The sequence below is a fragment of the Anopheles maculipalpis genome, chromosome 2RL, assembly GCF_943734695.1.
Source record: "Anopheles maculipalpis chromosome 2RL, idAnoMacuDA_375_x, whole genome shotgun sequence".
Classification (NCBI taxonomy): Eukaryota; Metazoa; Arthropoda; class Insecta; order Diptera; family Culicidae; genus Anopheles; species Anopheles maculipalpis.
In genome coordinates, this window is record NC_064871.1 from 80,724,719 (window position 1) to 80,742,684 (window position 17,966).

Genomic DNA, 17,966 nt, shown 5'->3' on the forward strand with positions numbered 1-17,966 from the left:
ACATGAAGTGTGTCTTATGAGGAATTCGTATATGTCTGCCTGTGGTTAAGAAATCATTCCATCAATCGTAATGTGCCATGCAGGTGGCCAAGATTAGAAGGTATTAGGGGTTTAGAGCGTGTGGTCTGTAGAAAGAGAAAACCTCCATTCAATCGTACCCGTACCACAGAACAGATCCAAATCGAATCTCGTTAGGCCCGTTCCTCCCCATTAAAAGTATTGCACCTGCTTTACTCGATAGCAAACGGGAAGGTTAAAAACCCTCATAGTAGCGAGTTGATGGAGAGTTTGCAAGTGACCGAGTCGCTATTTAATTGAAACTCTCAAAGCTCGTCTCGGGAACGGGACGGAGAGTACGACTCCACATCGATACAATTGGCTGCGGTTGGTGGTGTTTTGGTTTCGCCCACTTTTTTTTTCCTCTGTAAGGTTCCCGCACACTGCTTAACCATCAGACACAACCCCACAGGTGGAGTTGACCCCCCAGATATGCCAGTATCTGGGAAAACAAGGGCAAATTTGCGTTTCCCACTGGGTTTCGGTTCCGTTTGGCTTCCTGTTCTGCGGTGGTTGGTTGCGATTGTTCAAAGCTGAGGTGTACGGGGTTGGGGTTTTTTTTTCAGCGCCAGCTCCCCATTGATGATGCCGGACATTGCGGAGCGGTCGGCTAAAATAAGTTGTCACTCAGCCAAGGAAGCACTCCGTGAAGGTGTGTTGTTAGGAGCGTTAATGCGACGGAAACAGCAGCAGGTCTTTCGATCTGCATTCATAATCGATTGGATTCTGCGGTTTTGTCAGCGGGTATGACTATGATCCGCTTAAGATGCCAGTGCAGATGCTCGTTTTTGTGGCCGCTTCTGTTACTGTTTCGGTTCGGAATGTTTTATGCGTCTCTTTCGTTCGGCACTTCTTACGTACAAGGCGTACTGCATGGCAATTCACTTTTTTGTTTTGGTCCCTTCAAGTTCTCTTCTTTGAACACGCTTCGTGCAGAAGATACAGGTGACGCTAACCTACCGTAACATCCTGCTGCACCTGACTGGCAAGTCGGGGAAGCGCCATGCCAGGTGTGGAAAGGGTCCCGCGAGCAGCGGGATCACTCGCTGAAGTTCACAAATTCTATGTGACTGGGAAAAAAGTGCGACTACGTCGGCTAAAAGGAAAACCGCGAAAAATACTGTCCCAGGAGTAATCGATACCTTTGCGTTCTTCCTGGGAAACAAGAATGGAAGGCAGAGAGGCAGACCGTTTGATACTCCTTTTTTGTGTATCGTTTTTATTCAATTCCTTTTTGGAGAGTTCCTTCAGTATCGTGTTTCTTCACACACCTCTACGGGTGTGTAGCGAAGCAGAGATTACACTCGCACGACTCGGACGAGAAGTTATGAATGAATCTCCTCACCCTTGTTTCTTCTCTCCATCCAGACTGAGCCAAAGTGCAACAGATGCGGAAGATTGTGGTGCTATAAGCCGAGGCACACGATCGCGCTTTAAACCCTTGTGTAAAGGGTGGAACGCTTGACGGCTTTCTTTCGAATGCGCACAGGGTTCTATTGTTTCACCCGTACGATCTTTATTTGTGCTGCTTTAGTTTTTCGCTCCAGAAATATGCAAAGCTCGTGCGCCTATTGTGTACATCTTCCTTTTGGTACTGCATCGATGATAAACGATTCTTGGGAGCTTGCAGAATCCGGTGGGGGTTTTTGGTAGCACGTGCCTGAGCAGGCGCCTTTTGCAAACGCCTCGCTGTGCCGATCTTCTCGTAGCGCTTTTCGGTACAATTTATTAACCTCGCGTTGTGGGATAATGGGAAGACACTTTGTGCTTGGGTCGCGTGGTCCCATAGCGATTAGCGGCAGTACATAGAATATGCTCTCAATAATGGTTCTATTTCGACGCGTTTTTTTCTTCTCTTTCTCTGCAGTGGTAAGTGTGCACCTGTTGACCCATTGGAGGACGCTATAATTTGTAAACAATTGAATAGGACCACAGACTGCACCTAGAATAAAGCCCTAGCTAGAGGAAGTCATGGTGCATGGCTACTTCAGTAGGTGGGAAATGTATTATACTTGTTGGAAACATGTGCATCGGAACGACGGTTGTTGTTTTTTTTTTGATAATTTTTTGTATCTTTAACATATCTTCTACAGTTGGTACCATGGAACAGCGTCATATGCATAAGATATGGTGGTAGATGTATGGTGTTGAAGGCCAATCGGAAACTATGAAACTAGAAGTTGCTTTAACGGTCATAGTGATGTTTGAATATATTGTTTATACTTCAGATGGACACTTGGATAAGAAGTACTTGTTTCCGATTCCGTTTTCGGAATCGGTTCTGATGCCGATTCCGTTTGTTGAATAGATTCTGGTTGCGGAACCAGTTTCGGAACTGATTCCGGATCCTATTTCTGAACCAATTCCAATACCAATTCCAACTCCGATTCAGTACTGATTCCGACTGTAATTCCTGATCAGGCTCTGACTCAGATTGCGGAACCGTTTCGCTTTCCGAACGATTTTTTCCACTGTAATAACCAATTTGGATGTACAGCCTAGCATTACAGACTATTACAGAACATTTTTCCTCAATATTTCGGCACACCAAATCCGATAGCACAGCATACATAGAACTACTCTTGAACTCCTTTCAAATTGCACATGCCGTGAACGATTTAATTTGGGTTAGAAGTTACGAAGTACAATTATTTATTTTTTGTACATTGAGTCGATAGACAGCGTCTGAAAGAAAAGGTTATTTCGTGACCCCAAACCAATCCGATTCCGGAACTGATAAGATTTCTTAGCCAAATACGATTCCAGATCAGATTCCGGAATCCAATACCGAAGTAGCTTCGGAATCATTCCTCCGGAATCGATTTCTATACTTTCAGGGGACTCCTGAAAAATGCATTTTACCAATCACTTCGAAATTTTTGGAACAGGAGTTGCATGCAGGATTGGCTCTCCAGCTACGTGTAAATACCAGTTCGTCTGGCAGATCAAGTGTAGATGTTATAGTGCTTATTTAGACATATTATAAAACAAAATCGTTAATTTTTATTCACGTAGAGGTTAGGCCGTATTGCGAATGCGTGTAGGTAGGTTCTTTTCATACCTTATCGTCTTTGGAGCGGTATGGTAGTATCAAATCACTTCCGTTAGCTTTCGAGTCTTGCCTCAACTTAAGTATACAACCCTAGAGAGAGTTTAAACAGACTGGCTTTTATTTGTTGTATAAATTCTCTCCTTACCAATAGTTCCAAAGGCTTGGCGTGCATCAAAAATTGCGTCGCGACAAAAGGTTTTTAAGTAGAAATTGTTTGCAATAATTAAATTTTTTTGATTGTTTGGGGGCGGCCCGGTGGTGTAGGCGACAGCGGCGCCAGTCTTCAAACGGCAGGACCGGGTTTCAAATCCCATCCGGACCGTTCCCCCGTAGTGTCGACTGACTAACCAACTACGTGGTGTCGGCAGTCTAGAAAGCCATTTCGATGGCCGGCATGACCTTAGCGATCGTTAAGGCAATAAGAAGAAGAAGATTGTTTAAATATGTTAAAATGTTATTTTATTCTTCATCAGCTGTAATTCATCAAAGTTCTCTCATCGATCGTTTTAATATTCCCTTCCTATTTATTCTTCCGCTGTCGACTACCTTCAGAGCCGGACTGATCAACAAGGTTGATAACACAAACAAGGCACCATACGGGAAAAACGGACCCTGCAGGATATTCTCCTGAAAGGACACTAACCCAACGTATATTTTTACCTTATGTTCCTTCCACGTCATGCGGGAATAAAGGGTAAAAACCCGACGCTCCGTACGATCGCCCCAATTTAGAGGGTGAACATTAAACGACCCTTGCTTTCTCCAGGCACTTGGCCGGGCACTTTGTAACAACAGGTTACATGCCTATAGTTTTTACGTGCTATCAACCTGTCCCCTCAGAATGCGCCGAAACAAAACCGGGAGGGTTAAGATCAAGCACATAGCCCAGCCCGGCAGACACGGTGTCGCACATTCGGAACTACAATGAAAATGGAAACGCGATCATCAGCTTTTCCAACTGTTGGCTGTTTCCTCTCGTACCCTTCCTACAAAAATACAACTTCTCGCTCCGTTGCATCTCGTGGTCCGCACAGTGTGGCGTGTAAACCGTTGCACCAAAACCGGCAAGTGGTAGTGGGGGGAGGATGAAAACCCGCTAAGCTAACGCTAGCGGAACACGTCGCTCGGTTGTACAAGAACTACCGACGTTGGGCTGAGACCGGTTGCAATAGACAAAATGTAAGATCATTCCTTTCGATTTCGATCGGCTGCTCGTGCGGCCGATCGAATAGAATAATGGAACAAAAATTACGAAACAATTTTTTATAAACCTTTCCCAACAGTGAATTCAATTTCCTCGGTGAAAGGGTACAATTAAACAAACAAAAACGAAACAATTTAAAATACTATCCGAAAATTTCTACCACCACAGCTACCACACAGTTACTAAAGTTTAGAGAGTTTGATGAAGTGATAAAAGAAGTGTTGTTTTGTTACATGAAAATTCATCAAAAAACGCTGTTAAATTCAAGAAGTGTCATTGTGGGTGTAATGTTCTTGACAAGGAATTATTGAAGTGAGTTAATTAAACAGTGAATAGAGTTTGTGGTTTTTGAAATCAAAACTGAATGTTGAAAACTCGACTTACTACCGTTAGTAAGCTGTAGTAATTCCTTTTTTCATATAGTCTTTTCCAATTTTTTATTTAATAAGATCGTTATAGCCCATATGCTGACATGTTCTTTATAGAGTGTAGTACATTTTTTCCTGAAAATTTAACTTCAATTTTGACCTTTTTTCCTTACTCTTTTTAAACTACTTTATAATGCAGTTTCACCTTTTGTTCATTCAATACTCAATGCAGAAAAAATCACTAGAAAGTTGCCAGCTATAACATTTTAAAATGCTTAAAAAGTGATCCTAAGAACGAAGTTAGGTTATCACTTTATATAAAAACATATTTGAAAAAGCAAAATAGCTCAAATAATCGAGCAGAATTCAAAATTAAATGTTGGTTTGAAATAGCAGAAATTCCTACTTAGATTGTATATAAAATAATTTAAATTTAAATCAAAATGCATACGATCTTTACAAAATGGCAATATTATAAAAACTAATGGCCGGAAATGTAAATAAAATCCACTAGCAGAATTTAAACATGACGCTTTTTTGTTGGAAACAATAGGGAATGTACCTTTTTTTAACATTGAACGTTTCAACGCCAAAAACCCTAATGACACTGGCCTTCATGGATCGCTGCGTCCGGGGCTGATAAGTATTTGGCTGGTGGGAAAAATGCTTTTCAATTGTTTGCAAACCGCCGAATTGCCACGCCGCAGTCGATACTTTTTGGCCCGTCGCGTCAGCTTCGCTCTTTATTCTGATGCGATGCGACAAGAAGACGATATATGGTCGGTTAGTCCGTTTCATGAATCGAAGCGCAACGAGATTCACTGCCATGGTTCACCATCAAGGGGGGTTTGAGTGGCATAGCACACCTAAGTGTGTGCTTCTTTTCGGTGGGTGGGTTGACTGGACCGTGGCCTCCACTTTGTTGAAAAAAAAAAAAGATTTGGTTCCGGTTCTCTGCCTGTCGGTTTTTACATAGCGTGCGTTCACGCGTGGCGGGAACCAGAATTCAAATCCAGCGCAAAACACTACATTCGGACACATTTGTAAGGTTCTGTAAGTGGAATGAGAAGACAAACCGAAGACAAACGAGAAGAAAGATCCGAAAAGCAACAGGAGGAGAGTTTTCCAACCGCACTGGGGCGGAAGATATACACACGCAACATCGGCACTTGTCTCGATTGAGAATTTCGAAGGATAAGTGTGAAATAGAGGCAAACAATCGATCCTCCTAGAGAGTTTTTAAATTAATTTTGTCTTTTAAATTATTTTCGATCTTATTTCTAGTAATGATTCAAAGGATTCAGTCAGTCGAAGAGAGCCTCAATTTGACGCACGAAAATATTTTTTGTAATAACAAATTACAATACTTTTCCTAGCGCGCATATCCTCAACGAAAATGGTCTCCTTCATCTAGTCAGGCGTATAAACTATTTCCCGGAGGTCATTAGTTTGACCTCGCAGCAGCAGATCATCGTCGGTGGCGCAGGCGGTAGCAGCAGGTGAAAGGCCTGACAATGCCTGCCGTCCTGCTTGAGAAGCTTCACCAGAAGCGAATCCTTTAATTGACGGTCCTGCTCTAGGCGGTCAACTTGCTAGGGCGAAGGACTCACACAAATAAAAGGACATTACACAAGACAGATACACGCACTCACATGCGATACGACAATCATAATTATCATCGCGCTGTCGTTGTCCTTTGCTCTCGCGATAGCGGCATTGCCACCAGTGTCCTTATGTAGCTTCCAGTCCCCTATCTTGTCCTACATAGTACATTAGGGTTGAGGAGACAAAACAGCTGCTAGGTTTGGTAGGTTTTGTTGGTTGGTAAAGTTGTGAGACGCTCGCTTTACTGTTACATACTATCCGGAAGGACGGTTTTATTGTGCCCGAGCGTTGGAGGGTTGTGTGTGGTTGTGCGCTGAGACTCCCATCACCGGAACTAACTTTATCCGGAATGATGTGGAAAAAAATGAGGGTCGAAAGTGCAACGTACGCACACTCATTAATGGGGGGCGAGTCCTGCCGACGATCGAGGACATTCGCTTCACGCGCGAGTCATATGTTGTGCCTGGTCATAGTAAAGACGCAAGAGTTCCCGCCGTTATTATCCTTGCGCGTTGTTGCTTGTTCTTTTTCCTCCTTCTCAAGAAACTTTGCCGACTGCATAAATTACCAACGTTTATGATCAACGGTATTTAACGTCAGTTTCGTTCGTCCCTTTGGGTGAACATTCCATTTAGACGGCGGCTTCAAGTGCTGTCTTTCGCTTTTACGGTCTCTCTCGCTCCTTTCTGCTCGTTCTCGTTTTTCCGACGGTGTTAAGGGTTGTTCTCTGTTGCTTCGTTTAGTGAGGCTTAGCGCGTGCCGGTGCATTTCACCTGTTGCACACACTTGCACAACAGCCGTGTTCCGTCCGGTGTCCCGCTGGGACGATTTAACTCCCTTCTTCGGGAGGGTATTATTTATTTGTTTATTATTTATACAGTAAATGCAGGATTAAGTAGCGTTCGAGGGATGAAAGCTCCAAAGAAGACAGTAAAATTTATTTATTTATGAGCGCTCAGTTTCGTAGGTTTTATTGCACCAACTGGATAGACACAAGTGTTTTGTTGTGTAGAATAAAGGATAATGAGAAAAAAATATTAGCAGATCTACAGTGTCGAGCTTTTTAAAACAACCCACCCTTAAGATGGATCTGAGCGACCTTTGTAAGGTTCATTTTATCCACTCCGGAAGCTTTGGGGGTGAAAAATGTATGCGAGCTTTGCATAGAGCTTTTGAGCGTAAAGTTGCTACTGAGCAAAGCGGAGAGAAGCATTTTCACAATTGTTACTCTATTTTCTTCTGTTAATTTTTCGTTTTTTTAAAAGATTTGTTTAATCTGTTAGTGTTTGTCTAGTGAGTAAAATAATTTAACTTAGTTTTTCTTAAAGAATTTTTTGGCAGTGGTTCTTTGTACTGTAACTAGAGTTTCATTTGATCTAAAAACATTTTACAGATGATGTAATCAAAATGATACCCTATTATATTAATTAAATTTATATAAATTACTAAACTAACTAGCTCTATCATCATCATCCTTACCGGATTAAATAGATAAATTGAGAGAAAAAAAGAGAAAGAAAATCGACCGCCCAAAAGCTCATCAACTTAATGAGTTAATTCATTGCCGCCCCGATCGTTAGTCTACAATCAACGGGTTTAGGCGGTCGGCTACCGCTTCTGGAAATGCCCTGGCAGAAGATTAGCGGCCCATTACACGCTCGTGCAGACACACGTGCGCACACACAGAAAGATGCGGTAGCTTTCGCGTGCGGTTACAACATCTCCGTTCGGTGAAAAGTAGTGTTAATGGATATCGAAGTTGGAGAAGGTGAAAGATAAGTAAATATCTCGAATGAAGCAGTTGATGCAGTTGATGATAAACGAAAGATAGAGATTAGGCAAATAGGGTATTTTGTAAAAGTTTTCTTAAAGGATTTTATTTACTGAATTTGATAGATGTCTTTCAAGCATTCGTTGTACTTATGAGCGATCTTACGTAAAGCTCATGATCCAGTACCAGGGTTACTTAGTGTAATGGACGAAATTTACGAGCAAATCTCTCTGCTATAACTTGTTCCAGTGTGGGCTAGGCATGAACTCTCCGGCGGCGCAAACACGTCTGCAGCTCCTTGGAGCACTACGCGATCCATATTGGTTTATCGTTCGGCACGGGACAACTTTCGATCGACTTGGATCCTTTTTAGGTAACGAGATCAACCATCCGGCCCAAGAAATTATTAATCCATTGATCCTTGGACATTGTTTTTACTACCAGCAAGGCAAGGACATACGCACAGGTTTATTTCTTGTGCTACTTGCAAAACAGGATTTGGCGAAGAATTCTTAAATGCGCCAATGTCCACTACAGCAATCACCTCCGGGAGGGATGTCATACGCGTCCACAATCCTTCCAACAATCTCGTCGCAAACGTGCCAGAATAAATGTTTCGCACATGGCAACCGCCACATTCAACGGATGCCGGCGGGCACATAAATAACTCTGCAGAATCTTTAAACTGTTCGCGCACCAGTCCCCGTGGACAAGTCCGCTTGGATTGCTATCAAAATAATTGCCATTGGTACGAAGGAGTCCCCATTAGAAGAAGCTGAACAAGAATTTCCCAATTGCCCGTGGTCGGATACCGCTTCTCGTAGACTCGGAGGTGTAATCGGAACCCTTGCTCCATGTCGGACATCTTCGTACGTACAAGCAACCGCACGTTGTTTGGGAGGAGAAGCGGGGAGAATTTTTCGCAAAACGACGATGGTATGCCTTGCGGCGGCACCTTAACCTAGTGCGCGGTGAGGTTCCCCCGGTTTGGCATGCTCCTCTTAACTCCTAACGGTATGTGCACACGGGGTCTATACCGAAAACGAGCCTCGGTATTTCTGTAATGAATGCTTAATGATACTTCTCGTTTTTCGTTCGGTGTGTATTCCTGCTGCCTGACGCGCTTCCCTCTGCACCATGTCAGCTTCTCGAGGTGTGCATTTTTGTGTTTAATTTCATGTTTTTTTTCGCTGTCGTTGAGCGATTCCATTGAGATGCTTTCCTCGTGTTGCCAGGGGTGCACCAATCGAACGCGATTCGCTTCGATCGGTGCTGGTGTTGGGGCCACCGGCGACGACAAAACGCCAAGCAGTTCGCTTCTGCCTGTTTGTGGGGTGCTTGGGCTGGAAAAGATTTATGTGGGAAGCTTGGTGTCGGACTCCGAGCCTGCCGCGGGACGCGAGTTATCTAAGCCACGTTCTAAGAGCCGGGGGGGGGGGGGGGGTGTTTGGTATTTAGCGTTCTTAGTCGCAGAAAAGCGCCGTATCGTTGGACCGGAGGGAAAGATATTAGTCTTATGGTCACCTTTAACCTTCCACGCGAGATTTTTGTTACCTTCATCAGTCATAATCAAGCACCCGGGCCAGATTGGTGTATTCGTCACCGTGCGCGATCGTGCTAAATGTCAGATGACCCCGATGAGCCGTTGGCTGGGAGCTTCAAGACTACATCCAACACCCTGACCGATACCAATCAGGATCCAATCAGGATTTTGGAAACGTTTCCCTTCGGTGCTCATTAGACCCCGTTACGGACGAGTTTATATGAGTGGTTGCATGCATCATTAGCATTTTCTCGACGGATTGATCCCACATCCTTCGGCGGATCAAATGCGCAGTGAGGTGTTATCAGCGAAGAAAAAGGTCAGAAGATATTTGTGTTCTTCTTCCGAAACGCTTGCGCAAACGCTCGTTGATCCAGCTGATGCTCATCAGACCCGAGCACAGTCAGAAATCTAGACATCCGTATCGAATCTTACCCCCTGCTCTTCGTTTCGTTTAAGGGCAGCATAGATTTATGTTACCCATTTGGGTTGGGAAGAGCATTCAATTAAATTTATTATAACATCTGTGTTGGTTTCACAAACATGCCGGAGTGCAACAATGATGTGCCGGTGGTGACCTTTCTCGGCTTCTTTCCCGAACAGCGATGTAACTTGTCCCGGGACTTAGGTTTAGCGATTGCGACGGATAAAAGTCAATTGCCCACACGTACAAAATAGAGCGGGATAGGAATCTTCGGTTAGAATAGGCTCGTCTATGGTGGTGTAGGCGTCAACGACTCCGATTTTCACATGAAAGGAACGCGGTTCAAGTCCCATCCAGACCGTGCCCCCATAGTTAGGACTTGACTATCCAGCTACGTGGTATCGGCAAGTCTTAGCAAACCATACGATGGCCGACGTGACCTTATTAGAAGATCGGTAAGCCAAGAAGAAGAGTGTCTGAGAGATTCTTGGAATGTATTCCTGTTCCTGAGGCGGAACTAACTATCGAAATACGAGTAAATCAAGTCAAGAAAGTCGAAAATGATAGACCAAGACCTCCTGAGGTTTTCGCGCCATGAAAGATTATGTCCATTCTATTTCATAGCTTCTGTTGTATGAAGATAGTTCCAAACAGCAACAGTTTTCCGAACTATATACATTTTTTTTTTCAAGACCATAAACAGATTAGATAATTTGGAATCTCTACCGTTCTTAAAAAAGCTGCTAAAAACAACTGTACAAAAAATTTAAAAAGAAGAATTTAAATTATTTTGTCATTTGTTACATTACGGATTATGTCCGGGGCTCAAATCCCATTCGGATCGTCCCCCCGTAGTGAGGACTGACTAACCAACTACGTGGTATCGGCAGTCTAGTAAGCCATTTCGATGGCCGGCATGACCTTAGAGGTCGTTAAGCCAAGAAGAAGAAGAAGAAGATTCTGTCCAAAATTGTTAAACATTCTTCAGTCCTTTTTAGTATTCTTCAAACACTAACGTGCAGGTCGAAGTTGAAGTCTAAGACTGAAGGTTGTGATTGATCGTGTTATTAATCAAATTGACAAATTCTCTAACATACGTCTAATAAGAGCTTGAGAAAGATTCGTCGTAAGTCTATCAGACATAGTGGAAATTGCTAGTCAGCAATGTGTACCCACATGGCACCCTTGAAAATTCTGGTACATTGTTTATATTTGTTGCCGCGTACATAACTGCTTCATGATTCATTGTAGATGGCTTTTTTTTTAATAGTCTCATCTCAAACATCTGGTACACCTTGAAACGTGTGTGTGCGCGCGCCACCTTCATTCGACCGATGATCCATATTATCAGTAAACTGATCATCTCTCACGATAGCGTCCGCTATCTTCGTCATTGCTTCCACGCATAAAGATCCGGCCAGAAGCTGAATGATTCACCTGTCCCGATCATTATCGCTGCCGAGAAGGTGTAATGACATGATCGCCTCCACCTTATGTAGCTCAAGATGCCAATGGATGTTTTATCGATGTAAAAGCAAAAAAGGACACAGCACGGTGATTTACCGGTGGTGTGGTAACATGTGGCCTGCGCTACACATTCGCCCGAGAAATGATAACGACAAGCAAATACTTGTCACAGAAAGTGCAATTTTTTGTCCGCTTGCTCAACTCATCAAAACGGTGCGCGAAAGGGAAAGATGAATCGGTACTGTTCAAACATTGTGGTTGGGAAATGTTTCCGAACGAGCACAAAGAAAACACAAAACCTTCTTTTCCACAACGAACCTAGTGGCGAAGATAAGATAAGCGCACGTTGGATATAAACAGTACGGTTCTTACAATTTGGTCATTCAGTACTGTGCTTTGCAAACTGTTCGATTCGTTTCCGTTCTCTCGCTCAAGAAAGCTCAAGTTTGGCGAGATGAAATTCACCACTGCATTTGTTGTGTTGGTAGCTGTGCTCGGAAGCTGCTATCTCGTTAGCGCCCAGACGCACAACTACTTCTTTGGAGCACGCGTTCTGTACGACAGCCTCGTCAATCAGACCACCGTGATCCAGTCGGGTTCGTTCCTGCGAGTCAAGTCACTTAATGTGGATTATCCGCTGAAGGGACAGCGTGGTCGCAACATTACCGCCATCTACGTGTACGATCGGCTCGGTGGAGGCCGTGGTGGATACGCTAGCATCACGAAAGGTGGAATCGGACAGAACTTCACCAGAATCAATTTGAAAACGCAGCGCGGTAATGGCATGAACTTCCAGGTGGAAATCTACGGCCGATAAAATGGAAGAAGGGTCTGGAAGGATCCGTTGGACGATATTGTGTAAAAGGTCAAAGAAAAAGAAATAGAAGATATGTGCTAAAACGCTTTTAACATCAACAAAAACCACGTGTGTTGTGTGCTTAGGAACGAACAACAGTGACAAGATGGCGTGAGAAAGATGGACCTCGTTTGTAAACAGCCCGCCTCTCCGAAACATTGTGCCTGGTTTCTGTCGTTTCTTATCAGCAGTGCCGCTCTCTTTGATGGGTGGATGTTTTTTTCTGCCACACTTCATAGTTTACCAGTTAATTAAAACAAAACGCAGATGGCAGAAGCTCCAAGCGGTGATGATTTATTTCACCCAGATACAGACGGCGCAGCCATGATCGACTTTGACCGTGACCGCCGGCAGGAAGTTTGATAAACTTTACACATTCACTACCTAAGTAGCTAAAACAAATGGCATGGGAGGGGTGATTTTTTTTTAAAAGTCGCTGAATAAACATCCCGGCATGATGAATGTACGTAGCGTAAAGCTTGTCGGCTGGACTTTAAAATGGTGGAAAAGTTGTGATTTTAAAAGGCGCCTTTCGTATCAGTGAGAGCTACTGGAGAGGTCATCCGTGATGGAGTTGGATTGTGACTTCTTCCGTACACTATCCCATGTGCAAAATGGCCACCAGGTGATGATGTGCTGTGCACACTGGCAAAAAGGTCGCGATAGCTTGCGAGCCTCCTCTTCTAGCTTTAATTGCTTTTTATGGAAATCACAAACGGCTGCGAAACCTTTGCGCGCTTGTTACTACCCGAAAGGATGTAATCAAATGTCAGATCTGCTCTGCTTTACACATTCTGGTGCTGCGCTTCAGCTCGTAGAGCAGGACAGATTGAGGTCAGTTGTGGTTTGATTTTGTAGTGCAGTTTGTCAGGTTGCTCTTGATGGGGAGTTTTCCCATCTTGTGTGTAGGTGAGATTAGGATCTTTCGATTACAAGTTTACTGAAAGTAATTATAGGATCTCTATGTGACTTAGCCAATGGTTGTGGGGCAATATAAAAGTAAGAAGAATATTTACGGATCGTTACGAAAACGATCTCTTTACTGCTTACTGTACTGTTTATTGAACAGTACTGAGTTCTGTGTTGATTCACCTCCTTATGGACTTCGGTTCCTACTATCTGCTTCACGTGTAGTTAATTACCCTTATTAACTTAAAAAAACCACTTAAAATGTGTTGAATTTCTGTTGGGTAGAGTTGTCTAAAGTAGATCTATTTTTAAGTCTTAGACACACGGAACGGTACACAAACAACTTTAGCCAACCTGAACGACAGTGTGGTATGCACGATTGCATCACTTTCCACACGCAACATTGTCCACTGATTGGACGTTTTGGGTAATGTCTGAAACTGTCCGAACAAATAGGCACACCGTAGACCGGAGGATTAGAGCGACCACAGATCGGATTAATTATCCACCTGTCGTACATACGTAGGTTTCTTGACGGCTGTGCAGCATGATGACCACAATCCACGTTCGTGCGTGTGTGTGTTTGTTTTGTCTACTTTAACCATAAAACGCCAAACCAATCCTGCACGGAAGCACCGTCCAAGTTCCGCGCCACAGCTAGCTGTAGCAGCGTGGTGACGGTGAGACTATAATTGAGACGTTGCACAGCGACGTCACCGCATGTGTATACATCCCCTTGCTTTAATACCGTTTGCAGTTTTGCGGTCAATTTGTTCAAGACCCTCCACCAGTAAAGCACCAAACAAGCCTGGTAGACATTGTAGCGCCAAAAAACGGCTTGGAAAACATTATTTGATGTGAAGTTTTGATTGCCCGTCCCGAATGCCGCATCGTAAAGGTACAAACGTCAACCGGACATTAAAGGTCGCTCGTAACAGTGTGCCTCTAGCCGCTTACACACATGGTAACGGTGGTAGGGTGCATCGTGGGGTCGTGTGGTAGGAAATTTATTAGGATCTTTATGTCCCGCAGAGCGCTGACCGATGCATGTAGCGAACCAGGTGTATGGGAGGCTCATTTCCAATTCGCTACGGCTCTGTTGTGAGGGTTTTATTGGTGGTGTAAGAAAAGAAAGAGCTCCAAATATCAATTTAGCATGTTAAGGTTGTGTGTTTTTTTTTTTTTTTTTTGTTGTTGTCGGGTCTACGCCGTGATCTTCAAATGTCAAATGCCATCGCCTATCACCATAAGTAAAGCTAAAATATGGATGCACTTGCACACAGGGTCAGTTGCATGTGAAATCGCGGCTGAGTATTTCGCCTCATTTTCGCCCATGGTTCGAGTAACGTTAACACACACACGCTCACTCATAGCGACGCTCGTTTTCGTAGGCCTTGCTGTATGGTTTGCAGAAAGCAGTTTTGGTTTCGTTTTAACGTGCAAAACTTTTCGATTGCTCCAAACCCACCGCTGACGCGCGCACCTTCTTACGCGAGAGGGATACATTCGGGTGGGTAATTATCATTCGTAACGCTCATTAGACACCTTCGGTCGGTCGGTGGGATTGAAATTGAAAACTAGCCCAGCAGTTGGCGGGCAATTTTCAATTATGCGCTTAGCACCTCGCTGAAGGGCTCAGCCGGTACAAAATAGGCAAATAACATAAATCATCACCTCATGACGGAAACGAGCGGCTGAGACATGCGAAGAAGGGGGTCGAATTTTCCATGCCCATCATCCCATCATCCGGAGCAGGAGTGGGTTGGAGTCGTGTTGCACCAGAGAACCCGAGGAATGGTGCCGCATTTCAATCAATCATCGTTAGGATCGCTGCTAGCACCTGATTTAGCAAAGAGGAATGCATGCAACCACACATAGTTGCGGATTATTGTCATTAAGTTTAGGGTCCTTGCATCATCGCCTCTTGGGATCGTTTGGAACACACGCATATGCACACAAAGCACCTTTAACAACCAGCAATTTGTGTTGTGTGCAATCGTCTTGATTGATTTATTTGCCGAATCGGAGTAGAAGAGCTCTCCATTAGCAGCGGGCAAGCCGACCTCAAAATGCCACAAACAGGGACATCTTCCGAATACGATCCTCGCCCCAAACTAACCAACCCAGCCGTCTGAAAAGGGGATCGGTCTGAACCTGACCCACTATTAGGCGTCTGGGTTATTTTTTCTTTAAAAAAAGGAGTTCCATCATCACCATTCCTTCCCCAAAGTCGGCACCTCGAACGAAAGAAGCCTTTTTATAGTTTGATCGTTCCGCACTCCACTCGCGGTAGGTCCAAGGTCACATCAGCCAATAGATTACCGAAGGCGCAACAAGAAAAGCAAAACAACATCCACAACAGCCCGTCGAGTGGTCAAAATCCCGATGATGCAAACTCCTCCACTCTGATCGTACGTCGATCGACACTTTCACGACCAGAAGCAGAAGAAAGGGGGGAAAGGGATTGGATGTTTGCTTGCCTGGGGTCGTAAAATATCTCACCAGCTCCTCCCGTCTTTCTCCGGAGAGCTTGGGTCCATGACGCATACACTGGGTATCCAGCTCAGCCTCATTATGTAAAAGTTGATCGAGAAACAGAAAGCTACTTGTCGGGTTAATCACGCGCGCGCTCACACACAGTCGCCTGCGCTGTTAGTAGATGAGGAGTGAGATGTGGAGTTGATGGAGGGAGAGTAGTTGAAGGCGTGCAACCACAAACCGCAAAATCCGTTTGTCAACCATTTTTTCATTAAACTATCGCTCTCTCTTTCACTCTCTCGTTGCTTCTTACTCTCGCAGTATAGAGTCCTCGCTATAGAGGACGCTTAGCTCGGCAGAGGAGGAAGTAGTAGTAATAGCTACTTAGTAACTCTGTGGTCTCTGTACCGTTTTGTGTGTTTCACAATTGAAATTACCAATCATTGAACTGGTGGCGTCGGTGTCGGTATTTGTGACAACTTTGTTCCTTCCTTTTAATTGCTTTGTTTTACTTAACCGAACATGAACTGGTTCAAGTTTCGAATCTGTCCATATAAACACCAGCGCAAAACGGGAATCCTGTTTTCAAACGGAAACGGTCAATCCCTGGTACGCCTTTCGGTGTGTAGGACACATTAGCATCATTGTTATTTCGTATCAACAACACACTAAACTATCTAATCAAGCTTTATGCGTGTATATCGAGCCGCATTGCATAAAAAGGTGGGATAATTAAATAGAGCCTAATAATTGCCAACTCCAAAAGCTTGATGCGTGTGGGTGGAACAAACAGATTGTTTGGTAATTTGGCTTCTCGCTTAATTTCCCCCTCCATTTTTTTTCCATTTTGTCAAACCTGTCTTGAAACAGATCTAGATCACTCACCTATTTGATCGATTGTGTACGAATTTTTATCAACGACTTTAAAACGCGTGGGGAACCACTATTAAATAAGTGTTACTAATGTCTGCTTACCCAGGCTCACCAGCAGTGGCAGGTCCATTAGCTCGCCCTAATAGAAAGGCGGGAAACGGCGCAACACTGGCATCGAGCATCGGGCACGTAAACAGTCCGGTACAAATTGTACACACTACGTCAAAAGGCGGCCTTTTTGTTGCGCAACAGATCGCAGCACAACAGGAATGCGCGTTCCCTATGATGAGGTGTTTCAATTTGTAAATAAAATTATAACACATTTTTAAACAGCACTTTTTTTTTAAAAAGCCAACAGCAAAAATTCCATTCCACTTCCCAATGCATCCACACCTAACGAGGCTGCTCCATTAAGCCGCATGTGACAGGCATGTGGTTCTGCCTCGCTTCAGCAGGGCAAACCCTGCGCGACCTCAATTGCATTCGGCGTTTGGCACGCTGTCGTGCTGCATCCCAGCATTGTGGCACAATTAATTTACCGCACCGGCGGGCACTTAAAGGTGCGTCACGTTGACCTCTGCCGAGGAAGACGCGATGCTTTGATCTCTGGTGCGATGATCGAGTGTAAGTTCCGCACCGATTCGATGCATCTAGACGATCCTGATGGGCGCGTGTGTGTCGATCGAATGGAGAACAGCTTGCGATGGCCTTTTCCATTTGTGTCAGTGTTTTGCAAAGCACTTAAGCGTACACACAAATCACCCCAGGCACGTTGCGATGGTTTAGCGAAGGACGATCGGAGATAGTGTCATAGATATAAAGGAAGACATTGGCGATCCAGATGTTCCTATTCGCTTGTTTATGGATCATTAGCTTGCAAGCAATGACTGTCTCGCATCTTAGAATGGCATCTGTCTCAGCTGACAAGAAGGAGTAAACGAATTGTGCAGATCAATTCTTGAGGTGCTAATCGATCGTTTGTACCACTAGACACAAACTATTAGCATTTATAATAAGTCTTGATGCAGTTCGGCGGTTGTACATTTAATAGATTTTTTTGCATTATTCAGGAGGACGAATATTAAAACACGGTAGGATGTGTTGTGGAATCGCTTCAATCGCTTTGGGGTCTTGGTCGGCAACAGCCCTAGATACCGTTCAAGTCACACTAAGTGCCCTCGTCTGTCAAAATTCTGGCCTATCTGGCAGACGGTCCCTTCTCTGTTCATGGTCGATGGTCGTAAAAAACTTGGAAAAACTTGGGTGGTCTGGTACTGTTCTTATGACATGACCAGGCATCGCCAGACACGAGGCGATCATCAAATGGCCAACTAAACTTGCTGATACCACGTAGTTGTG

The 17,966-nt window shown here is 44.2% G+C and overlaps 3 protein-coding genes across 3 annotated transcripts in view; 1 reads left to right on the plus strand and 2 right to left on the minus strand.

Moving 5' to 3' along the window:
• Positions 1 to 12,323, plus strand: part of LOC126568598 (probable salivary secreted peptide) — a 380,437-nt gene extending 368,114 nt beyond the window's left edge. The window contains exon 2 of the mRNA XM_050225097.1: positions 11,937 to 12,323. Coding sequence (XP_050081054.1) covers positions 11,946 to 12,308 — 363 coding nt within the window. The 5' untranslated portion in view covers positions 11,937 to 11,945 and the 3' untranslated portion in view covers positions 12,309 to 12,323. The remainder of the gene's footprint in view (positions 1 to 11,936) is intronic.
• LOC126567529 (39S ribosomal protein L35, mitochondrial) overlaps positions 1 to 17,966 on the minus strand; it is a 142,005-nt gene that overhangs the window by 39,367 nt on the left and 84,672 nt on the right. The gene's annotated exons all lie outside the window — the stretch shown is intronic.
• LOC126567876 (putative mediator of RNA polymerase II transcription subunit 26) overlaps positions 1 to 17,966 on the minus strand; it is a 48,230-nt gene that overhangs the window by 3,099 nt on the left and 27,165 nt on the right. The gene's annotated exons all lie outside the window — the stretch shown is intronic.